The sequence below is a fragment of the Gopherus evgoodei genome, chromosome 5, assembly GCF_007399415.2.
Source record: "Gopherus evgoodei ecotype Sinaloan lineage chromosome 5, rGopEvg1_v1.p, whole genome shotgun sequence".
In the NCBI taxonomy this organism is placed as follows: Eukaryota; Metazoa; Chordata; order Testudines; family Testudinidae; genus Gopherus; species Gopherus evgoodei.
The window spans coordinates 133,394,453-133,419,696 of NC_044326.1; the positions used below are offsets into that span (position 1 = coordinate 133,394,453).

The 25,244-nt window shown below is 45.8% G+C and overlaps 1 protein-coding gene across 2 annotated transcripts; it reads left to right on the forward strand.

Annotated features, from left to right (window-relative positions):
- The first annotated feature begins 14,903 nt into the window (after positions 1–14,903).
- LOC115652370 (alveolar macrophage chemotactic factor-like) lies at positions 14,904–17,619 on the forward strand. 2 transcript variants are annotated; one of them, XM_030564313.1, is made up of 4 exons: positions 14,904–14,977; positions 15,894–16,020; positions 16,119–16,202; positions 17,521–17,619. In XM_030564313.1, exons 1-4 carry the CDS (start codon positions 14,944–14,946, stop codon positions 17,540–17,542), a joined length of 267 nt encoding a protein of 88 aa, XP_030420173.1. In that variant the 5' UTR covers positions 14,904–14,943; the 3' UTR covers positions 17,543–17,619. The 2 variants fall into 2 exon arrangements, with proteins under 2 accessions (XP_030420173.1, XP_030420172.1); XM_030564312.1 differs by lacking the exon at positions 14,904–14,977 and adding an exon at positions 15,196–15,274.
- Positions 17,620–25,244: the final 7,625 nt, after the last annotated feature.

Consider the following 25,244-nt stretch of genomic DNA (forward strand, 5'->3'; position numbering starts at 1 on the left):
TGTTTTTCAGATTAGGTATTCAGTTTGCAGGGACAGCAGTTACAAAAAGGCATCTTTTCATCTGTAAAGTGAGCCCATTTCTGGAGGTGATTCACAGAACCACACCCTGCCATTTCTACAGTCCCCTTGCATTTTAAAGGTTTTATATCAATAATACAAAAACTCACCGGTGGAGGAATTATTAAATAAAACAACCAATGTAACATTTTAATATAGGGCCAGATCCTGCTGCCCTTTCTCAGATATAATTCTGGCATTTCCTGCCTGGTATAAATCCAATATTGATAATTTTGTCCAGTGGAAACATTTGAAATAATACAAGCCATCTCATCCCTTTTTTGTGGTGGGGGGGGGTGGCGGGGTGTGGGGACACAAAACAGAGACAAGGAAAATATATAAAACTCCACAAGGCCTGATTTTCTAAATTAAGCATGGACAATCTAAGAAACTGTCTGGGTGAACATTTATATGCCCCCATAGCTTGTGAACTTCTAAACCAGCCATGAGCACATGACAATAAACAATTTATGCATGGACTAGATGACCTCTCGAGGTCCCTTCCAGTTCTGTGGTTCTACGTGGATTGTGGCACTTTGCTTACATATGTTAACCTGCTCAACTGTGTGGGTGCGAATGCAGGCAGGTAAACCAACTGTCCCCATCAGTGTCCTCTTGCAGAGAACCCAGTGCATCTCCCCCTTTAGGACAGGGAGCAGCAGCCATGTAGAGTGGGCAAGGAGCTTATGCTGCCAACCTTGTGAAGACAGAAGATCTGCTAGGAATTCCTTCCGTCCCTTCAACCTAGGATGTCCATGGGAAGCAACTTATCTTCTGGGTGATTTCTGGTCTCCCTGCCAGCACAGGTGTCTTAATGACTGTGCCACCATTAGTTCTCCCATTGAACCTGTGGGCTGATGCCTGTTCTTAACAGCAACAATAACTTTGCTATTGTTTCCACTGGCAAACAGTCATGCTGCAGAGCTGTTTAACAGAAGGGTTTCAGCTGTCTCAGAAGTGAGGGTTGGGGGTGATCCTTTTTTAGGGGTCTGTGTCTCACATCATGGAGTCATGGGGCCAAATAAGTCTTCAGTTGTAAAGTAGATTTCCCTCTTTATGTCAATGGGGAGTTAATTTTACTTAAATTTGTTTCTAGTTTAACCCCTATTTTTGTTCATCCTCCAGCTTTTGAAAAAAAAACTTGCTTGAGAGAATGGCAGCATTAACATGCCAGAAATGAAAAGGGGTGAGAAATATTCATTAGCTATTTCCTGGTTAGCTAAGAAAATCACAGTCTGTCTGTAGCAAAGCTTTTTCTTGCATGATTGATGTTTTCCTGAAGCGAAGAATTCACCACAAGGGGGTTTTGGGGGGGTAGTGTGGCCGGAGTCACATGAACAACATGACCACTCAGGAAGTGTTGGAAATTCCTGTGCAGAATCAAGCCGTGCCACTACTGTGGTTCAAATTTTCACTGATTCACCAGGATTGAAAGACCTGCTAAATCTCATACATTCTGAGTACTTTGCATTTGTTTTCTGTTCATTTTGAAAGAAAATTCTTCTTGATGGGGAAGAATTTTGTGGTGTGATTCCATGAGGTATTAAAAATCACCTTCCTTGTTTTAACATCTTCTTTAGCTTTCTATTTTGGCAGCCCTGGACTTCACACTGCTGATTATAAATAGATTTCCTGCATTCTTTTCAGTACTGAACACTCTACAAACACAAGTGTGTACATTTTTCCCCCACCAGGCAAACGTGGCCTCTGAGAACATACATTGAAGGGTAAGAAAACACTTCTCAAAGGAAACTGAAGGTTTGGGGTTTTGAACTGGCTTGACTGATTTATAGGGGGAAAAGGCCAGTGAAACAGGCTTCATTTATAGGGGAGAAGAGTCATTGTATCAGGAATTCATCAATGCATCTCTCCTTCGCAAGCTTGGACTATTCTATTGTAAGCAGAATGTATGTACCTAGCTTTGGATCAGCTCATACAAATAAGGCAAATATTTACATACTGCAGCATAGCAATACCATTCCATCATACCATATAGAGGAAATAAAAATAAACAAATAGAAAAGTAACGGCTAACTTAAAATTCCTGAACAACCATCAGCATTTCATAAGCTAAGGAAACACCTGGTACAACTGTCAATACACAGGTCCTAATTCCAAGGTGAAAGGGATATAAGCTGCAGGTTTTTGGTTAGGGGGATAAAGAGGCCTAAACCCTGATCCTGCAGTAGACTGCACAGGCCCCATCGGCTTCTTGCTGGGGGTAAAGCTGAGTGGAAAATGGAATTTCCCTTTCCTGGGAAATTCCAACATTTCAAAATTTGTTTCTCTCCCCCAAAAAATTATTTGGCATGATCAAAATGAAACAAGAATGTGAGAGAGACTCGCTTAGAAAATTTTTCATAGAAAATGTAATTGAAATTAACACTTCTCTATGCCTCTGAGTTCATCAAAACTGCATTTTCCAATGGAAAATTGTTCCGTCAGGAAGTTTTAATCTCTCGGGTGCAGGCAGTGCTTTGCCTGCCCAGAGCAGCTTGTAGGGATGGAGCGTAAGTGAGTATAAATTGAAATGAGTGCAACTTAAACTGAGGAGGGAAGGAGGCATAGGATCGACGGGGACAGGTGAGCAAAGCCCACAGGTAAGTGGGGACCATGAAGACCTGGGAGATGAGTTGGAAACAAGAGGGAGCGTGGGCTATAATGGCAGAGAGAAAGGAGGGTCAGGGCAAAACTGGGAGGTAAGATCAAACCAGTATCTTAGATGCCTATATACAAATGCAAGAAGTATGGGTAATAAGCAGGAAGAACTGGAAGTGCTAATAAATAAATACAGCTATGACATTGTTGGCATCACTGAAACTTGGTGGGATAATACACATGATTGGAATGTTGGTGTGGATGGGTATAGTTTGCTCAGGAAGGATAGACAGGGGAAAAAGGGAGGAGGTGTTGCCTTATATATTAAAAATGAACACACTTGGACTGAAGTGGAGATGGACATAGGAGACGGAAGTGGTGAGAGTCTCTGGGTTAGGATAAAAGGGGTAAAAAACAAGGGTGATGTAGTGCTAGGAGTCTACTACAGGCCACCTAACCAGGTGGAAGAGGTGGATGAGGCTTTTTTTAAACAACTAACAAAATCATCCAAAGCTCAAGATTTGGTGGTGATGGGGGACTTCAACTATCCAGATATATGTTGGGAAAATAACACCTCGGGGCACAGACTATCCACTAAGTTCCTGGACTGTATTGCAAACAATTTTTTATTTCAGAAGGTTGAAAAAGCTACTAGGGAGGAAGCTGTTCTGGACTTGATTTTAACAAATAGGGAGGAACTCGTTGAGAATTTGATAGTAGAAGGAAGCTTGGGTGAAAGTGATCATGAAATCATAGAGTTTGCAATTCTAAGGAAGGGTAGAAGGGAGTACAACAAAATAGAGACAATGGATTTCAGGAAGGCGGATTTTGGTAAGCTCAGAGAGCTGATAGGTAAGGTCCCATGGGAATAAAGACTGAGGGGAAAAACAACTGAGGAGAGTTGCAGTTTTTCAAAGGGACACTATTAAGGGCCCAAAAGCAAGCTATTCCGATGGATAGGAAAGATAGAAAATGTGGCACCTTGGCTTAACCATGAGATCTTGCATGACCTACAAAATAAAAAGGAGTCATATAAAAAATGGAAACTAGGTCAGATTACAAAGGATGAATATAGGCAAATAATACAGGAATGCAGGGGCAAGATTAGAAAGGCAAAGGCACAAAATGAGCTCAAACTAGCTATGGGAATAAAGGGAAACAAGAAGACTTTTTATCAATACATTAGAAGCAAGAGGAAGACCAAGGACAGGGTAGGCCCACTGCTCAGTGAGGAGGGAGAACCAGTAACAGGAAACTTGGAAATGGCAGAGATGCTTAATGACTTCTTTGTTTTGGTCTTCACTGAGAAGTCTGAAGGAATGTCTAACATAGTGAATGCTTATGGGAAGAGGGTAGGTTCAGAAGATAAAATAAAAAAAGAGCAAGTTAAAAATCACTTAGAAAAGTTAGATGCCTGCAAGTCACCAGGTCCTGATGAAATGCATCCTAGAATACTCAAGGAGTTAATAGAGGAGGTATCTGAGCCTCTAGCTATTATCTTTGGAAAGTCATGGGAGATGGGAGAGATTCCAGAAGACTGGAAAAGGGCAAATATAGTGTGCATTTATAAAAAAGGAAATAAAAACAACCCAGGAAACTACAGACCAGTTAGTTTAACTTCTGTGCCAGGGAAGATAATGGAGCAAGTAATAAAGGAAATCATCTGCAAACACTTGGAAGGTGGTAAGGTGATAGGGAATAGCCAGCATGGATTTGTAAAGAACAAATCGTGTCAAACCAATCTGATAGCTTTCTTTGATAGGATAATGAGTCTTGTGGATAAGAGAGAAGCGGTGGATGTGGTATACCTAGACTTTAGTAAGGCATTTGATACGGTCTCGCATGATATCCTTATCGATAAACTAGGCAAATACAATTTAGATGGGGCTACTGTAAGGTGGGTGCATAACTGGTTGAATAATCATACTCAGAGAGTAGTTATTAATGGCTCCTAATCCTGCTGGAAAGGTATAACAAGTGGGCTTCCGCAGCGGTCTGTTTTGGGACCGGCTCTGTTCAATATCTTCAACGACTTAGATGTTGGCATAGAAAGTACGTTTATTACGTTTGCAGATGATACCAAACTGGGAGGGACTGCAACTGCTTTGGAGGACAGGGTCAAAATTCAAAATGATCTGGACAAATTGGAGAAATGGTCTGAGGTAAACCGGATGAAGTTCAATAAAGACAAATGCAAAGTGCTCCACTTAGGAAGGAACAATCAGTTTCACACATACAGAATGGGAAGAGACTGTCTAGGAAGGAGTATGGCAGAAAGAGATCTAGGGATCATAGTGGACCACAAGCTAAATATGAGTCAACAGTGTGATACTGTTGCAAAAAAAGCAAATGTGATGCTGGGATGCATTAACAGGTGTGTTGTAAACAAGACATGAGAAGTCATTCTTCCGCTTTACTCTGCGCTGGTTAGGCCTCAGCTGGAGTATTGTGTCCAGTTCTGGGCACCGCATTTCAAGAAAGATGTGGAGAAATTGGAGTGGGTCCAGAGAAGAGCAACAAGAATGATTAAAGGTCTTGAGAACATGACCTATGAAGGAAGGCTGAAAGAATTGGGTTTATTTAGTTTGGAAAAGAGAAGACTGAGAGGGGACATGATAGCAGTTTTCAGGTATCTAAAAGGGTGGCATGAGGAGGAGGGAGAAAACTTGTTCACCTTAGCCTCTAAGGATAGAACAAGAAGCAATGGGCTTTTAAACTGCAACAAGGGAGATTTAGGTTGGACATTAGGAAAAAGTTCCTAACTGTCAGGGTGGTTAAACACTGGAATAAATTGCCTAGGGAGGTTGTGGAATCTCCATCTCTGGAGATATTTAAGAGTAGGTTAGATAAATGTCTATCCGGGATGGTCTAGACAGTATTTGGTCCTGCCATGAGGGCAGGGGACTGGACTCGATTACCTCTCGAAGTCCCTTCCAGTCCTAGAGTCTATGAATCTATGAATCTATGATCCACTAAGTCATTGGTGTCCAGACTTTTTACCAGGATGACCCACCAACTGCGTTTTGTCTTTTTCTGCAACTACCTCCTCCACTGCCACCTCCTCCTCCTCACCCCACCCAGTAATGACCACCCACAGCAGTACCCTCCACCCCAGCACCACAGTCCTTATCCTAGCCCAGTGCGGAGGGGGCAAGGGGTGTTGGAAAGCAAACTCAACCCTCTGCCATGGCTCCTGTCCTGCGAAGCTGGGTCCACTCTCCACTCCGGCATTGTGACCTGGTGTACGGGGTCACAGCACTGCGCGGGGCAATCTGAGTGGTGCTGCAACCCTGTGCACCCAGGTTGAGGTGCCCCGAGCAGGGAGCTGGGCCCACCCTGATGGGACAGGACCTGCCGCTGTGGGATGAGTGTGTGGGGTGGGTTTACTCTCCAGCCTCTCCTCACATCATGCTGGGAGAAGTGTATGGTTGCTTAGAGTCCTGATGGTGAGCCGTCTACAACCTTCCTGCAACCGACCCCCCATTTGGGAAACAATACAGCAAGGTACACTCTCTTGGATCATTTCTTAGGTAGGGAAAAGTTGCATTGGTTTTGTGACACTGGCAGACCAGGTGCCAGCTTATGCCATGGTCCCTAGGACTCTCTGAACACTGACAAATGCAAAGCTGGAAACCAGTCTGACTCATCTCTGTGTTAGCATTGTTAAAATAGATGTTGAGTTCATAAGAACGTGTTTAGTGTTTTGACTTTATGAAATGTTGGTAAGTTGCTGCATACTTTAGTCTCGCTTATAATAGCTGTATCCCATGTTTTACAAGATACTATGTATGTGTTTGCTCTGTAACTATGAAACTGTTTGCTTTAAAACTGGAAAATCCACAGTCAGGAGAGAAGCATTACCAAGTGTGAAATACTAGTTTACCACAATAGGTGTCATCTCCTACCCAGTGAAAGAAAGCCTGTAGACACCAGACCAGCCACTGTGGAATATCACTGGACAAAGGACTTTGTTGATTGTTTTCCCCACACCCATGAAGAGGGGACATGCACAAACCCTCATCCTATCACAGCTGTAGCTCTGTGGGAAGGCGATAAACATCCCCAGCCAGAAGGAATTTTACCCCTATGCAGCTTGAACCCTGAGGGGCAAAGATTTCTAAGCATAAGCAAGGGGTCCCCAGCTTTTTAGCTTGGATTAATCCTAAAGGATATATAGAGTTTTCATATTACAGCAATGTCTATTACCTTTTTGAAACCTAAGACTGTACTCATTTGTGTATGTTTACCTGCTTCAACCTTGTAAGTAACTTTCATTTCTTTTCTTAGTTAATAAACCTTTGGTTAGTTTATTATGGTATTTGCTACAGGCTTTGTCTTTGGTGAGAGATTTAAGGTTTAGTTGCCCTGAGGTAAGTGACTGGTCCATTGGGACTGGGAGTAACCTGAATATTGTTGTGATTTTTGGTGTAAGGGACCATATATCACAAAGACAAGTTTGCCTGGGTGGTGAGATAGATCAGAGTACATAAGGGGACTGTCTGTGGCTCTCTGTTAAGGCTGTTACAGTGCTTGAGGAATTCACACTTGTTATGTGGTTGGTGAAATCTAGGTATAGACTTCACAACCAGTTTGGGGTTCACACCCTGTTTCTTGAAAATTCTGCCCTGAGGTTGGCACACATGGTGATGAGCCACTCGAGACAGCTTGACCGGTTTCACTGGAAGTTTGGCTTTGCACATCATCTCTGAACCTGAGTCATATTTCCTCATTAATTTTCCTAGTCACCTGTGCACTAGAATTTACAGCAAATATTACAGGATCTTCCACAGCAGAGAAAAGATTGTCTTTACCTGCCAACTTCCGCCTCTTTTCAGCAAAAGGGTGGAATAAAATTCACAGGTTAGCAGATGACCCTTAGGGACATCTTCCCAAAGAGTTAGGAGCAGTGCTGGATTAAGGGGGAAGGTGGCAGAAACTGAGGGTGCTGCAATTCCAGGCCTCTGCTTTCCCAGGGGATCTCCAATCCTTGAAATATACAGTATAAACAAACAGCAAAGAATCTTGTGGCATCTTATAGACTAACAGATGTTTTGGAGCATGAGCTTTCATGGGTGAAACCCACTTCGTCGGATGCATGTAGTGGAAATTTCCAGGGGCAGGTATGTATATGCAAGCAAGAAGCAAGCTAGAGATAATGAGATTAGTTCAATCAGAGAGGATGAGGCCCTGTTCTAGCAGCTGAGGTGTGAAAACCAAGGGAGGAGAAACTGGTTTTGTAGTTGGCAAGCCATTCACAGTCTTTGTTTAATCCTGAGCTGATGGTGTCAAATTTGCAGATGAACTGAAGCTCAGCAGTTTCTCTTTGAAGTTTGGTCCTGAAGTTTTTTTGCTGCAGTATGGCCACCTTAAGGTCTGCTATAGTGTGGCCAGGGAGGTTGAAGTGTTCTCCTACACGTTTTTGTATATTGCCGTTCCTAATATCTGATTTGTATCCATTTATCCTTTTCCATAGCGACTGTCCAGTTTGGCCGATGTACATAGCAGAGGGGCATTGCTGGCATGTGATGGTGTATATTACATTGGTGGAGGTGCAGGTGAATGAACCAGTGATGGTGTGGCTGATCTGGTTAGGTCCTGTGATGGTGTCACTGGTGTAGATATGTGGGCAGAGTTGGCATCAAGGTTTGTTGCATGGACTGGTTCCTGAGCTAGAGTTACTATGGTGTGGTATGCAGTTACTGGTGAGAATATGCTTCAGGTTGGCAGGTTGTCTGTGGGCAAGGACTGGCCTGCCTGTGAAAGTGTGGGATCATTGTCCAGGATGGGTTGTAGATCCTTGATGATGCATTGGAGGGGTTTTAGCTGGGGACTGTATGTGATGGCCAGTGGAGTCCTGTTGGTTTCTTTCTTGGGTTTGTCTTGCAGTAGGAGGGTTCTTGGTACACGTTTGGCTCTGTTGATCTGTTTCCTTATTTCCTCGTGTGGGTATTGTAGGTTTGAGAATGCTTGGTGGAGATTTTGTAGGTGTTGGTCTCTGTCTGAGGGGTTAGAGCAGATGCGGTTGTTCCTCAGTGCTTGGCTGTAGACAATGGATCGTGTGGTGTGCCCAGGATGGAAGCTGCAGGCATGAAGGTATGCACAGCAGTCGGTAGGTTTTCGGTATAGGGTAGTGTTAATGTGACCATCATTTATTTGCACCTTGGTGTCTAGGAAGTGGACCTCCCGTGTAGATTGGTCCCCTCCAACGCATCATCAGGGATCTACAACCCATCCTGGACAATGACCCCACACTTTCACAGACCTTGGGTGGCAGGCCAGTCCTTGCCTACAGACAACTCTAGCTCAGGAACCAATCCATGCAACAAACCTCGATGCCAACTCTGCCCACATATCTACACCAGCGACTCCATCACAGGACCTAACCAGATCAGCCACAACATCACTGGTTCATTCACCTGCACGTCCACCAATGTAATATACGCCATCCTATGCCAGCAACGTCCCTCTGCTACGTACATCGGCCAAACTGGACAGTCGCTACAGAAAAGGATAAATGGACACAAATCAGACATTAGGAATGGCAATATACAAAAACGTGTAGGAGAACACTTCAACCTCCCTGGTCACACAATAGCAGCTCTTAAGGTGGCCATACTGCAGCAAAAAAACTTCAGGACCAGACTTCAAAGAGAAACTGCTGAGCTTCAGTTCATCTGCAAATTTGACACCATCAGCTCGGGATTAAACAAAGACTGTGAATGGCTTGCCAACTACAAAACCAGTTTCTCCTCTCTTGGTTTTCACAGCTCAACTGCTAGAACAGGGCCTCATCCTCCCTGATTGAACTGACCTCGTTATCTCTAGCTTGCTTCTTGCTTGCAAATATATACCTGCCCCTGGAAATTTCCACTACATGCATCCAAAGAAGTGGGTATTCACCCATGAAAGCTCATGCTCCAAAACATCTGTTAGTCTATAAGGTGCCACAGGATTCTTTGCTGCTTTTACAGATCCAGACTAACACGGCTACCCCTCTGATTGTATAAACAAGGGAGATATTGATTTTATTCCTACTAACACTAAAAAGAAAAGAGCAAAACATCATTCGTGCCCCTTACCAATTTTGTTCCAGCTTCTTAAGTTGAAATTTAATCAATTTCTTTCAGACTTTCAGTTGCTGGTGATGGGGGTGCGAACTGGTGATGCTAGTCACTGGTTGCCGGCTGCTAATTATGACACTGCACATAGTACTGTTTTCACCTCGCTCCAATGAAATATCTGGTAGACAATTTCCAAGCAGAGGATGGACAGTAAAGCTACATTAGAAAGAGAGAAAATTGTGAGCCAGTTGCCCACACTTACTAGCTTTCTCTGCTGGTACTGCTTCAGACAAGGGTGGCAGGTTTGTAGAAATTTTGGTGGTGCCCAAACTCTGCCCCCCCCAACTCTGCTCCCTACCTGCCCAAGGCTCTGGGAGGGAGTTTGGGTGAGGGAGGGGTGCAGAGGGATGGGGTGCAGGAGTGAGGGCTGTGGGGTGTGGCTACAGATGAGGGGTTTGGAGTGTGGGAGGGGCTCAGGGTGAGAGTAGGGATGTAGGGGGTGAGGGCTCCATCTGGGGCTGACAATGGAGGTCTTGGGGTGTGGGAGGGGCTCAGGGTCAGAGTAGGAGTGTGGGAAGTGAGGGCTCTGGCTGGGACTGAGGATAAGGTGTTTGGGGTGCTGGAGGGGCTCAGGGCGTGGAGAGATGGTTGATGATGCAGTAGGGGGTGAAAGCTCTGGCTGGGGTGTGGGCTCTGGGATGGGTCAGGGCTGGGGATGAGTTTGGGGTGTAGGCAGGCTGCTCGGGACAGGGGCCAGAGAGGAGGACTCCCCCCAGCCCTTCCCTGCCGGCAGCAGCAAGCTCTGGGGAAGAAGCCCCCCTTTCCTGTCCCCCCATCAGCACACTCACCCCCTCCACTGTCACTACATGTGCTTCTAGGGCCTCTCTCAGGTCCAGGAATCTCCCCCACCTCCCCCTTGGTGGGTGCCGGGTGGTGCTGTGTGCGCCTTCTCCCCTGCTGTTGCCCCGACTGTAGCCTCACTGGGGCTGAGGGAGGGGGCTTCCTCCTTGCACAGCATGGGGCAGAAGCAGTGACTGTGGGCCAGGGGGGTGGGGCTGTGCTGCTGGAGGGTCCTGCCGGTAAAGGGAAGGGAAGGGCAGGCTCAGAGTCAGTCTGCCCTGGCAGTGAGATGGTGGGCACTAGGACCCTACAGCAGCAGCTGCTTCAGGTAGGCAACATGGAGCTGCCCTGAAGGGACCGTGTGTCAGTGCCTCTCTGCTCTGGAGCCCAGGAAAGGCGAGCAGGGGGTGGAGGCAGGAAATCAGGGCCCGGGGACACTCAGGGAAGGTGTGCAGGGGGCCACAGCTGGGGCTGGATCTCCCCCCCGGCCCTAAATATTCATGGAGCTGGGCCCCTAGGCTCTGAATATTGCTGGTGCCCGAGCACCACGTGGGTATGGAACTCACCGCCTATGGCTTCAGAATCATCTTCCAAAGATGACGGACCATCTTTCTTGGAAAACAATAATTAAAGTGAAGATTTGGATATGAACTTGTTCCCTTAGGAGAGGGCAGAAGACAAAACAAGCATTCCTGAAATCCAGGGCAAAAGCGATGACGAAAGGGATGATCCACTTTTCCAACCACCTGACCAAACAGAAGGTGGAAAGAATAACAGTGCTAAAGAGGACAGAGTTACCATTAACATCAAACAAGATCTGTCTAAATGGCCTTCTTTGAGGAGGAGTTTCATACTTAGTGTATCGAGAGAGGTTTACTCTATTTTCAGAGTTGTAACAACAAACTTATAGATTCCAAGGTGCAGTACAAACAGCAGAAACAATCTCTCTGCCCTCTTTTCGAACAAAAACTACCAAACAGGGAGTGTTATCTGAGGCATCGGTTGATGTATTCTAGACCCTCAAGAGCGGATTTCTGTTTTGTGTGAAAACTCTTTCATTGCCTAGCAATCTTAGTACTGTCACAGTCCCAGGCTTTATCGATAGGAAAAAAGTAGCGGAGATTTGTTCTCATGAAAACGGTGTGGAACATTGCGATGCAATGGTAGCACGGCTCGTGCATTCGCAAGGCAAGAACCGCATGGACAGGGCAATGACACAGCTGCTTCTAACACAAAATGGTTGGAAGAAAGTTTTAAGGCATATTGTGACAGTTGTTAAGCTTCTTGCTGAACTCAGTTTAACATTTAGAGGAAGGGAGGAAGTTATCAGCTCTCCTCAGAATGGAAATGATCTAGGTATTCTTGAAGCCATTACTCAATTTGACCCTTATCTAAGTAAGCATATTAAATGCTATGGAAACAAAGGGAAAGATCCCCCATCCTATTTGTCAGAAATAATCTGTGATGAGTTGTCAGGGCTGAATCCCCTTCTGTTACTCTGAGTGCAGAAGGTGGGGGCCTGCAATTCTAAAAAATTAATAACTGCCACTCCAGGCTTGTATTAAACTCCCAATGCTACAGCTTTTCTCTGACCTTGGCTTGGTAAATGCTGCCACCACTCAAATGCAAAAAGACAACTTGGACCCAGGAAGGAGCACTTGGGAATCCTCTCTGATGCATACCCTCAAGCCCTTTCAGCCCCCCCCCCCTGTACCCCTGGGGAAGAGTTGAGAAAGAAAACAAAGAAAATTAGCTGTTGCCACCAGCTAATCAAACAACATGCACAAACCTCTTAGGACGCCAAAAATCCAGTCCTGCTCTTAAAAGAGTAAATTTTATTAAAAACAAAAAGGAAGAAAACACATCTTGAATTTAAGCTTTTGCTAGATTTTAAAAGAGTAATTCCAAAAATTAAGTTCCCAAATTAGCTTTCTTGGGGGTTCAGTTTAAAGGTTACAAGCAAACAAAAGCATCTGGGGTTAGAACAGAGGAGATCCACAAGCCAAAATAAAGAAATAAACCTGATCGTGTCTATCTAAACATTCCCTATCCCAATGATTCCTTCTAGGTATGGAAAATAATTTTTCATACCTGGTTCAAACCTAACACAGCATTGCTGCTTATAGCATTGATGTTCTGTGTCCCTGCAGCCCAGAGAACAACAGACAAAGGGAAAGTTTCTTTCCTAATTTTTAAAAAGTTCTAGTCTTCCCATTGGCTCTTTTGGTCAGGGGCCCACTTTATTTTCTTTACCTGGGGGACTTTTTACCCCTTTACAGGTAAAGCAAGTAGAGAACAGCTACCAAGAGGGATTTTACAGCTAACTGATGGGTGTCCATCAAAGGGAGCTACCCCCCACCCTTCATTTATCACATGAGTTCTTTGAGCTAATGGGATATAAGGGTTTAGAATTCATTGAACTAAAGTCAAACAGGTGAAATACTGCTCTTTGGTAGTAGACTCAACTTCAGATATCATTCATGTTGATCATTTTTCTGTCATTTTATGATACTGCTTACATGGTGACATGAATGACTTAGGTTTCTACCAACTGAAAGCCACACAGTCAAGTCACTCTTCCAGACCATGAAGTCTTTATTGGATGCAAACCACACTGGTATTGAAAACTGCAGAGATCAGTTATACAATAATGCAGGTAACTTGTCTAGAAAGTATGAAGGACTTGAAGCTCAGATCAGAAGACTAAACCCACTAGCTCTGTGTGTGCCATGGACAACTCATTCTCTGAACTTAGTTGGAACTTACAGCGCTGATTCTTGCATGGAAGCCATAAACTTTTTCAGTTTTGTTCAGAAACTATATGGTTTTCTTGCAGCATCACCCAGATGATGGAAGTTTTGTGCAACAATCTTACCAAAAGCGAACAAGGAACTCTCGTCCTAGAATCTCTGTCAGATACGAGAGGGTCCTGCCATGCTGAATCTTGTAAAACAATTGTAGTGAACTATGAGAGTGTTCAACATTGTTTGAAAGAAATATCAGAGAATGCCAAGGGAAATAGTGAAATTCAAAAGGAAGCATGATCATTGTACAAAAGGCTTTGCCTACTGGAAACTGCACTTATGAGTAACTTATAGGATGTGATACTAGAAAGTTTTGACAAAACTAGTCTAAAGCTTCAAAAGCCAGATCTGGATCTTGTCGTTGCTGTTCATTTGCAGACTTCCTTGTCAGAGTTTGTCATAAACTCACGGTCTCCACTGGATGATTTTGAGTAGTAAGCAAAACAAATGGGAGGTGATGTTGATGATCTAATGCTGGTGCCACTCTATACAAGGCCACAGGCATCAGCTAAAAACTGACAAACTCACAGTGAGAAGCCAGACCAGCTCACTATGATTCAAAGTAGATGATAAAATGTATAAGAATGAGTTTAGTGTTTAAACTTAATGAAAAAAATAGTGAGATGTTGCACGCGTAGTTTTCAATAATCTGTACCACTATAATGTAATAGCAAACACTTGCAATAATATGTCCCTGTAACTAAATAACCCATCAAACGAGAAAGAAACCTTGGGTAATGCAAATGAAGAACTTTAACAGAAAAGTGTTAAATCCTGTGCATGGAAAGCAAATGGTCATGATGTGTGAGATCGAAGACTTTGAAGTGCATTCCTTCCCTCCCATCCTCCGCCATGAAGAAGAGACCTGTGTGGGAACTGCTGCTTCCAGCTTAGGTTCTGTGTGAAGCTATAAATTGGGGCACAAGGAAAAATTCTTTATCTCTGGACTGTTTGGATTCTTACAGAGCAGAAAAATGGAATGAAAGGGAACCTCCAAAAAACGTTAGCCCAGGGGTCTCCAATCTCCTTAATTGGGCCCTGCTTAGGAACAATACATCTTTTAGGGGATTTCATCAGCTCTGTTCTCAGTCTTTACATATGATTTAGTGATTTGATTGGAGAGCAGGGGCAGAGGGAACCTAGTTGGGAACTGATGCTGGCTTAGTTGAAATAAGTAGCTGGGAGCTCAGAGCTGGTGGATAGCCATTGTAATGGTTCTGTATTAAAGGATTATTAATAATAATAATAAAATTCATGCATATTAACTAGTTGTATATTAACTACCAAGCTGGGAACCTTAGCGTTACATTTCCTTGAGAAATGGAACCTCTGCCATGCTGGCTAATGTTATTTTCCCCCGGGGAGCCCCAGGCACAGGTGGGGCGCTGGGTGTAGAGAGAACACAGCTCACTCCTAATGATTACCTGGCTGCTGCTCAGCACGCAGGGCCAGTGACCCCCGGGCAGGCTGACCCCGCCTGGGAAGGGCCGCGGCGGGTTAGTCCCAGGCCAGGGTGTTATTTCTCTCCCATGCTCACAGCCTGACTGTGCCTGGACCCATCCACGGCCCATGTGAGCCACGGGATGGGGAATGGGAATCCCCGCCTCCCCTCCCCGGGTGAGTGAGCCCCGCACCACGGGATGGGGAATGGGAACTCCCCGCCTCCCTTCCCCTCCCCGAGTGAGCCCCGCACCACGGGATGGGGCTCCCAGGAATTCCCCGCGGGCTGCGGGTGGCTGACCCAGCGGGGATAAAAGCGGCCGCGGGGCGCTGCGGTGGATCAGAGCTGAGCCGAGCCCAGATCCCAGCCCCAGACTCAGCCACCAGCCCGAACCATGAGCCTCCCCCGGAGCTTCGCCCCCGGCAGCGCCCTGCTGCTGCTGCTGCTGGCGGCCTGCACCGCGCTGTGCCGGGGTAAGGGGCTTGCTGCGCCGGGGTGGCCCCGGGCCCCGGGAGTCTCGCTTCCCACTGGGGCTTGGAAGGACGGACCGGACCCAGGTGTCAGAAAGCCGAGCGGATGCGGGGAGTTCCCGAGAGGGATGGAAGGGATCCAGGTGTCCGAGAGCCGACCAGATGCTGGGAGTTCCCGGGGGGATGGAAGGGATCCAGGTGTCCGAGAGCCGGCCGGGTGCGGGGAGTTCCCGGGGGCGATGGCTCGGATCCAGGTGTCCGAGAGCCGGCCGGGTGCGGGGAGTTCCCGGGGGCGATGGCTCGGATCCAGGTGTCCGAGAGCCGGCCGGGTGCGGGGAGTTCCCAGGGGCGGGGGATGGATAGGACCCAGGTGTCCGAGAGCCGGCCGGATGCGGGGAGTTCCCGGGGGGATGGCTCGGATCCAGGTGTCCGAGAGCCGGCCGGATGCGGGGAGTTCCCGGGGGCGGGGGATGGATGGGACCCAGGTGTCCGAGAGCCGGCCGGATGCGGGGAGTGCCCGGGCCGGGGGCATGAACCGGACCCAGGGTGTGTCCCGGGCAGCCCCCCTGCAGAGAATCTGGCCGCCGGCAGGAGCTGAATCTTTTTCCCCTTCCCCTGGCAGGTGCCCCCATGGCCGGCGAGCTGCGGTGCCAGTGCCTGCAGACCGAGGCCGCGGTGATCCACCCCAAGCTCGTCGCCCACGTGGAGCTGATCCCCGAGGGGCCCCACTGCGGGGTGCCAGAAGTCATGTAAGTGTCGGGGCCCTGCTGCCCCCTCCCAGCCTGTGCCCCCCTCCCCACCCCACCAGCCCTGCGCTCACCCCGCTCTCCCCTCTGCCTCCCCGCAGAGCCACCACGAAGCACGGCAAGAAAGTCTGTCTGGATCCCACCGCGCCCTGGGTCAAGCTGATCGTCACCAAGATCATGAACAGGTACCTGCCCTGGGGGTGCTCCCAGCAGGAGCCAGCTCTAATCTGGGCGCTGCCGGGTGTCGCAAGGGGTGTGTCGATGTAATGAGCCGCCCCTGGAGGGTAAAAGGAAAATGGGACTTGCTTATAGCAAAAACAAACCCAGATCCCAGGCTTGGCTTCCTCATTGATTTAATAACCCAACCCGGTGCATTGGCTGGAAGCGGGACTGGGCTGGCAGAAGACTGACTGTTCTTTACAGAAATGTTTCCCCTCCGCTTAATAGACTGTTTGTCATCATTCAGAAATTGTCCTGTGAATTGATTCAAGTATCAGCACAGGTTAATAGTCAAAGCCTATTAAAAGGGGAGCTGGATTCACCCTAGGACAGTGTATGAGATTTCCAGCCTTTAGAAATGAGGTGATGAGCATGCAACGTGGTATTGGCTACCCCAGGTTCTCCAAAGCGATGATATAGACAGGCACGATTTTTCTCCACCACTGTGCTGGCTGAAAAATATTTACTACATTTACAAAGCAATAGAAAGAAAAGTAGGAGCCTTACAAAGCCACATGCAAATCAGGGATTACTATTAATTTTCAGATATCCAGAAATCTGATTAGTGTGACTTCTTGTGATTAAAGAGCCCATTCCAGCAACCTGGTGCTGGACCCAGTTCTGCAAACACTTACACCTCTATCTTCTTTACTAGCTTAATGAATAAAACTACAGGCATATTAGTCTGTGCATTGTGAATTGGGTCCTAGACTGCATTCTTTGATGCTACACTAACCCTATATATTTCTGTTCTGTTCCAACACAAATGAAGGTAGTTTTAATGATGATTAGCATATCTCTATTGGTAGAAATTCATTTCCTAAAATTGACCTTATGTCTCTTTTAAATATAAAAAACAAAACAAAAACAAATAACCTTTTAGTATCCCAGTGACTTGTCATCCATTCCCATTGGGTCCAGATTCTGCCACTCTTACTCATCCTGAGTAGTATCTCATTCCCCCAGAAGTATCACTGAAGGCAGCTACAGCTGGTTCCTGCTACCTATTTCCCTTTGTCAGTCTGGCTGAGACAACCTTTACCAAATAACGGACCCTATGACTTCAAGGGAGAAAGCCTAACTCTGAAACACTCATTGTTCAAAGCAATATATAGCTGAGGGTTGTTAGTTATTTTGGAGTTCTCCGTTCAGTTTTCAAAATACTAAGTGCTGAGATAACGCCAGTCTTGGCAAAAAACTATTTTCCTTCAAAGCCAGTCTGGGTCGTATCACATTGGCTGAGTGCATAAGTGCTGATTTTAGCTCATTTCATTTCCCTTTCAGTACAACATCAAAAAAACTATGAAGAAAACCTCTGGATTTGCCTGCCAAGAAAATGGCATTTTGTGTCCCTGGACTGCAAAAAAAATATTTTTTTCTGAATTTGTGCTCATCCTATATATTAAATATTTGTTTGTAATACAGCAAGATTTTACTGTATTTATTTAAATATTACAGCATACTTTGTAATTAAGGTGGCTATGTTAACCCCTCACTAAGAGAAAACAGAATCAGAAAGCCGGATTCATTGTGTTCTAGTAGCACATGCTTTTAAAAGCATTCCCTTGGTGGACCATTTCAGAAGGTGATCTTATGGACTGTCCCATCCCAACACTCTGATGATGTCCACTATTTGGTTAACTTTCCGCACACCATCAGGAAGAGCTCTGGACCATGGAAAAGAGTTTAGGAACCACTACATTCATGTTTTTCATGACAGCATCTCCAGTGTAATACCTGGCAGCCTAGTGTTCAAAAGTAAGATATGGATTTTTGTTTAGATTTTCATTTTTTTTATATAGCAGCCAAGGGAAGATGATTTGCACAGCTAATCCCCAAAACATCTGATCAGTTCTGTTCTGCACACACTCCTGACTGATAGAAAAAAGCTTTCCTAGCTAATGTGGCAGTGTTTCTCAAACTGGGGGGCCTGACCGAAAAGGGGGGTCACATGCCTATTGTAGGGAGGTTGTGAGATCATAACAATGTCACTGGGGGAAAGAGGAGCTGGGGGTGGGGAACTGGAACAACATCCATTGCTCTCTGGCTGCCCAGCTCTGACGGCAGCGCTGTCGGCAGCAGCAGCACAGAAGTAAGGGTGGCAGTACCATACAGTGGCACTGCCTTCAGAGCTGGGCACCCAGCCAGCAGCTGCCAGCCACCCCACTCGGAAGGCAGCACCGCTAGCAGCAGCAGAGCAGCCGGAAGGGTGGCAATAGCATGAGTCTACTGTACATACCCATGGGTGCAATTTGCTATTGCTTTTTCTGGGAGGTCGTCACAGCCTGAAATATTTTCCAAGAGGGGCCCAGCAAAAAGAAAAGTTTGAGAACCCCTGTAATATAGGAAAACTGTAAGAGAGGGGAAGCTTCATCCGGACTCTGGTGAGTGTTGGACAGAGCCCAAAGTGAACCCAGCAGTTGTTCTTTCCATCAGCTTCAAATTCACCCTCCCCAAAAGAAAAGCTCGTGTACTGAACTTGTTCGTACAAGTGTATATTGCTTTTGTCTAATCTCCAATGCACAAATCTTAAGGGAGCTGGGGTATATTGCTCCCTGCAACCTTCGACGTGTTACGCCATTTAGGTATGGCACAATGTCCATTTGTCTATGAAAAATGCTGTGCTGCTGATGAATGGTTCATTTATTATGGATGAAATTCTGTCTTTGGATTCCATATGCACAGTTTCCCCTGTCCTTGTTCATGTTTCTGCCTGGGATAAAATCTACACTGAAATGAAGTGGAATCTAAACTAATATTTTCAAGGCCAAACTGACATTTAGATGAGTAAAGACTCTAGGATTTGGCCCAAAATGACGAATCAGATCCCTTTTACGTGAGGACATAGTCATTAGGACTGTGAAGCTGATAAGCCAAGAGCCAGCTCCAGCCAGGGCTATGTCAGCTGAGAACTGACAAACGCAGATGGAAACCAGACCAATAAGTTAAATGTATAAGAATGGTATAAATGCATTGTTAAATTTATATGAACATATTTGGTATTTAAACTTCATGAAAACTAATGGGATGCTACTTGCATTATTTTCACTTCGGTGTATCCTGTTATAATGGAATAGCAAACATGTACATTGTATATCTCCCCTTTCTAACAAAAAACCCATCACATGAGAAAAAAAACCTTGTGTAATGCAAATGAAGAACTTTAATAGGAAAGTTCTAATTCTCACGCATTTCAAAGCAAGTGGTCATTGTGCGTGATCAGAGATCAAAGACTAAATGCACTCCTCTCTCTCTGCCATCAAAGAAAGAGCCAATGTGAATAGCCAAACTGTTTGTTTGTTTTTCTGTGAGAAGAAGCTATAACTACGGACATAAGGAAAAGTTCTTCCTCCCTGGATTGTTTGTATTCTAATAGGGTAGAATAGCTGAACGAGAAGATGGAGATCCCCAGAGTTATCCTGGGTAGCCCTAAAAGACTCCTGAGAAAATGGCAGATCGCTACATCTCTGCTCCCATTTTAAATTATAGACTGTGACTCACCTGTACATATATTTGTACCTGCTTTAACTTCTCAATAACTCTCATTCCTTTTTCTTAGCTAATCAACCTTTAGTTAGCTTACTACAGAATTAGCTACCTGCACTCTCTTTGTTGTGAGACTAGCATGCAAATCAACCTGGATGAGTGATGAGTCTCTTGGGACTGGGTGTTATCTGAAATATTTTGTGATATTTTGGTGTAAGTGACCATTTATCATATAGCACGGCTTGCCTGGGTAGCAAGACAGACTCCATTATAAGACTGCTGTGGTACTTTGGGAATTCACACTTGTTACTGGGTTCGGGGAATCTAACTATAGAACAAACCACCAGGTTGGGGTGTCTGCCCGGCTTTTGACAGTCTGCCCTGAGGCAGGCACTCATGGCTATGAGTCACTCCAGACAGCATGACAAGGACTTCAAATGGTACAATAAAAAAAACAACAACAGAATTTGAATGGACATAATGCCATTTCTGAATCTCCTCTTCTTCCTGCCCTTGAATTCTTGTCCTAGTTATGCCATCTGATTTTCATCTGTAAACTCTGTAGGGCAAGGTCCTTATATTGCACCCATTTTATATCGTGTCTTGTATTTTAAAGCACTAGACTGTAACAGCGATGCCTCCAAACTATGGAAGAAATCTATTTGTCTTCTAAGAAGAATTCACCAAATCAGATAATTTGCTCCCTTTCAAAAATTGCACCAGAGCATAACTATAACAAAAGATTGTTCCAGGCATGTTTTGGGGATTAAATGGACCTTTTGATTCTGGTATTTCCATTGTATGCTGCTAATAGGTTTATTCCATTTTTTTAAATAAATAAATGTTTACTAAAATGTACCTGGCCTTTATTTCCATTCATTGGCATATATTACATAGCTTGGTCTTAAATTATGCATGCAATAAATCCTGTGAATTTGCCCAAAGGCTCAGCTATACTGTCTAAATTTGCACCGTGATGGAGTTATGGGCCAGAGCGTTTAGACTGAATCTCGTATCAGCTCACTGGGAATTCTGCTCTCAGTGGTGGCTCAGTTGGGCCTATGTTGCTTAAGTTCCATTTCAAGTGAAACAAAATGACTTGGGCAGTTGATACTTATCAGCAGCTAAATTCTTAGGAACATTCACCCCCCCTCGGGAAGACAAATTTGATTACAAGCATCAAAAAGAAATAACCTCCTGTCTCTGAAATAAATATTAAAAGTATCGTTTGTAACAGCTCCATCTCAAAACATGTCCCCAGATTAAATTATGAGTTAGCATAAGGATTTATCCTATATGAAATGGGGGAAATAAGAGAATTCTTGTAGAAGTCAAAATAATGTCCAGGTCAAATCCTGATTGGATGAGCCTTTTCTTTAGAGAAGTAGGGGAAGGCACATTAAAAGGTAGCACCTCACTGTTCTTAAACTGAATGGAACAACTAAATTGGAAAGACACAGAGGAAGCCTGGGTCTGGTCTTATTCAGTGGAGAGAGGGAGATAAAGGCCTGGGAAAGCCTAACCCAAGGGAATTTAAGGTGAGTGAAACCACGGGTGGTCTAAGTGTGCTCTCAGTTTCACCAGTGGGGTACATCAAAAGGAATGGAGTTCAGAAGTGAGATCAGAATCAGATCCCCGCTGCCTCAGAAGGCCTGGAAACTCACCTGCAATTTCAACTCTCCCACCTACTCCCCTGCTTCCATTCTCTCTGACACAAATACTTCTAATGCTGCAGCCAGATCAGCAGAGCAATACTTTCCCTCCCTAAGCAACAAATCTTTTTTCTCTAAATGACTCTAACTCCTCCATATAAGCGATGTTGTTAACAGAACTGCCTTTGGCCAGATCCAATTTGAATAAAGGAGGGGCAAACTCTGCTTACGCATCTCAGCCCTGGCATGCAACTTATATGCTCTTCAGGCTGACTCTCTCCTAAGCAAACCACCAGTTGTGCCAAATTACAGGGTGGTTTCATAAAGTGGGTCAAGCAGCCTCCCAGGGCTTCTGACTTGAGGGGGTTGTTTTGCATTATGCAAAGTTCAATCGTTTTAGAACCCAATTAGCAGTGCCCATGGGATTGTCTCCTGAATCCTTTGTTCATACACTCAGAGAAGCCAGACATTTGACTGTCCCAACAGGAACTGTGGCCTATAGACAAGCTATTCTAGCAGTCTGCGTTCATTACATCACTGGTTGGCAATGCCACGGTGTTCACTGTTCCGCTGTACTGTACATAGGTGTTTCACACTAATGAATTAGGGGAACAGATTATTTAAAAACTTTGGAGCAGCGATTGTCTTCTTGTTGTGGGTTTGTACACAACCTGGCACAATGGGGTGCTGGTCCATGATTGGGGTTCCTAGGCATCACCTCAATACAAATAATTAATAGTCAGACTGTAAGAGCCATCTGCCCCAGAAAGTCCCTACACTGGAGGAGGAGAGGCGCATACACTGTATCTCTCTATTCTTGAACACATTGGCCAAGGGAAGACGAACTGAACCATAGAGGACAGACACTTTGCAGGCAGTTCTGCCCATCAGCAAGAGAGGATGGATGCAACAGGAGAACATGGAAACCAGTTTAGGTATTAGCCTGTGAAACAAGACTAAGGATATGTCTACACTACAAAATTAGGTTGATTTTATAGAAGTTGATTTTAGAAATGGATTTTATACAGTTGATTGCGTATGTCCACACTAAGCGCATTAAGTGGGCAGAGTGCATCCTCACTACAGTGGCTAGCATTGACTTACAGAGCAGTGCACTGTGGGTAGCTATCCCACAGTTCCGGCAGCCTCCACCGCCCATTGGAATTCTGGGTTAAGCTCCCAATGCCTGATGGGGCAAAAACATTGTTGTAGGTGGTTTTGGCTACATGTCGTCAGTTGTCCCTCCCTCCCTGAAATCAATGGCAGATAATTGTGTCTCACCTTTTTCCCTGGGTTACCTGTGCAGACGCCATACCACAGCAAGCATGGAGCCCGCTCAGCTCACCGTCACTGCTGCTGTTGTGGGCAAGTCTACTGTGGGGGCTGCTGTGATTCAAGTAGCCAATGCAATCATTGACATTCTGTTATCAAGGGTAGTGACTCTGGGAAATGCATGGGCCTTTTTAGATTTTAGGTGCATCATATTCCTGTCCTTTGTCACTAGTGAAGAAGTCTTGTAGCTGTTCACTCCAGTCTGTTGGGCGCTGTAACACCCCATAGCACTTCTGTGGTTGATACATGTAATAGCTCCAGAGCTCTTGCTCTTTTGCCTTGGCCCAGGTACCTTGCCCTACCCGGACCTCCAAGCATTTGACACAGAAGCACCTGCAGCAGCTGGCACTGCTACACAGCAGCAGCTCCTTGCCTTCGCAGTAGACGGTGCAGTAGGACTGTTAATCATCCTCGTCGGACATGTAGGTTGGCCGGGGGTTCTGGGAACATCTTCCCTGGCCGGCTCCAAGCAACCTCCAGGGCATGGTGTATGGCTCCACTGCTTCCACTGCAACTCTGCTCTCCTGCTCCCAGCGATGAGCTCAGGGGATCCATTCAGGTCCTCCTGGGTACTGCTGGCAGCAGATGGTGCAGTAGGACTGCTAACCGTCCTTGTCCACCAGTTCTGCTGCAACTCTGCTCTCCTGCTCCCCAGAAATGAGCTCAGGGGATCCGTTCATGAAGCCTGGACAGTAGTAAGCAGCAGTTCAACTATAGGCTGACCAAGTGCAGAATGGTGGTAGAATGTGCCTTTGGACATTTAAAAGCTTGCTGGCACTGTTGGTCAGACCTCAGCGCAACCAACGCTCCCACTGCTATTGCTGCTTGCTGTGTGCTCCATAATACTTGTGATAGTAAGGGGGAGACGTTTATGGCGGGGTGGTAGGTTGAGGCAAATCGCCTGGTGTCCGATTTTGAGCAGCCAGACACTAGGGCGATTAGAAGAGCACAGCAAGGCGTGTTTCGCATCAGAGAGACTTTGAAAACCAGTTTCATGACTGGCCAGGCTTCGTTGTGACAGTTGTGTGTGTTTCCCCTTGAGGCAAACCCACCCCCTTTGTTGATTTTAATTCCCTGTAAGCCAACCACTCTCCCCCCTTCGAAATAAAGTAACTATTTTTTTGAAACTGAACATTCTTTCTTTATTAATTAAAAAAAAATTAGATAACAGAGAAGGTAGCCTCTGTGGGGTGGGGGAGGAGGGAAGGACAAGGTCACATTGCTTATTGTAGCCACACTTAATACCAAACTGCTTGAATGACAGCCTTCTTTTGCTTGGGCCGTCCTCTGGAGTGGAGTTGCTGGGTGCCAGGAGCCTCCCCCCCCCCATGTTCTTGGGTGTCTGGGTGAGGAGGCTATGGAACATTGGGAGGAGGGTAGGTGGTTAGACAGTGGATGAAGCAGAGGTCTGTGCTCTTGTTGGCTTTTGTGCAGCTCCAACAGATGTTTCATCATGTCCGTTTGCTCCCCCATTAGCCTCAGCATCAGATCCTGCCTCCGCTCTTCATACTCACTTAATTCTTTCCTGGTCTCTGCCACTGAATGCCTGCATGCATTAAGCTGTGCCCTATCAGTGTGAGAGGACTGCATGAGCTCAGAAAACATGTCATCGTGAGTGCGTTTTTTTTCACCTTCTAATCTGTGATAACCTCAGGGACAGAGATGATAGGGGGAGCGTAGAAACATTCTACGCTCTACGATTCTGGGAGGACTGCACAGTCACCTGTGCTTCTGAGTGCTGCTGAGTTCACCACACTGACCAAACAGGAAACGAAATTCAAAAGTTCCCAGGGCTTTTCCTGTGTTCCTGGCTAGTGCATCAGAGTTCAAAGTGCTGTCCAGAGCAGCCACAATGGAGCACTCTAGGATAGCTCCCGGAGGCCAATACCATTGATTTACATCTACACTACCCCAAATTTGACCTAGCAAGGTCAATTTTAGCGCTACTCCCCTAGTCAAGGACGAGTACAGAAGTTAATTTTAAGAGCCCTTTATGTCGACGGAATGGGGTTGGTTGTGTGGACGCAGTCATTTTAAAATCGACCTCACATGGCTAAATTCTCCCTAACCCACAGTGTAGACCAGGGCTAAGCCCCTCAGTGAAAGCAGTGGTCTAACCACCAGCAAAGGAGAGAACACGATAGAGGGGACTACAATAAGCTGTGTGGCTGCAAACAACAGACCTTGGGGGCATCAGCTAAACAACACACACGCTGTATCCCAGACTGAAGCCAGGAACTTTGACTTTCACATCACAAAGCCCCTGCCTCTGGTAGCTAAAGAAGAGTGTTGGTCACCTGTGGTCTTCATACTACGGATTAGGCCTCCTGGGGTTGCAGTCACGAGTGAGCGACATAGTTACACGCACTTGAGCAGGTCTGACATACAGATGGCATCAATACACACACACACACACAGCCAATGAAATTGCAGAAATTAAAAGGGGCACCTGATAGCCTCTTGCTGCCCAGATCACAAAGACCACCAGCAATATTGACTGTATCTGCAATAAAACTGAGGCTGGACTAGTCATGGAGA

Excerpts from the sequence above, each read along its gene's own strand:
- LOC115652370 (XM_030564312.1), top strand. The coding sequence starts at position 15,196 with ATGAGCCTCCCCCGGAGCTTCGCCCCCGGCAGCGCCCTGCTGCTGCTG. Across the intron at positions 16,021-16,118 it reads TGCGGGGTGCCAGAAGTCAT|AGCCACCACGAAGCACGGCA; the intron begins GTAAGTGTCGGG and ends GCCTCCCCGCAG. Across the intron at positions 16,203-17,520 it reads GTCACCAAGATCATGAACAG|TACAACATCAAAAAAACTAT; the intron begins GTACCTGCCCTG and ends TTTCCCTTTCAG.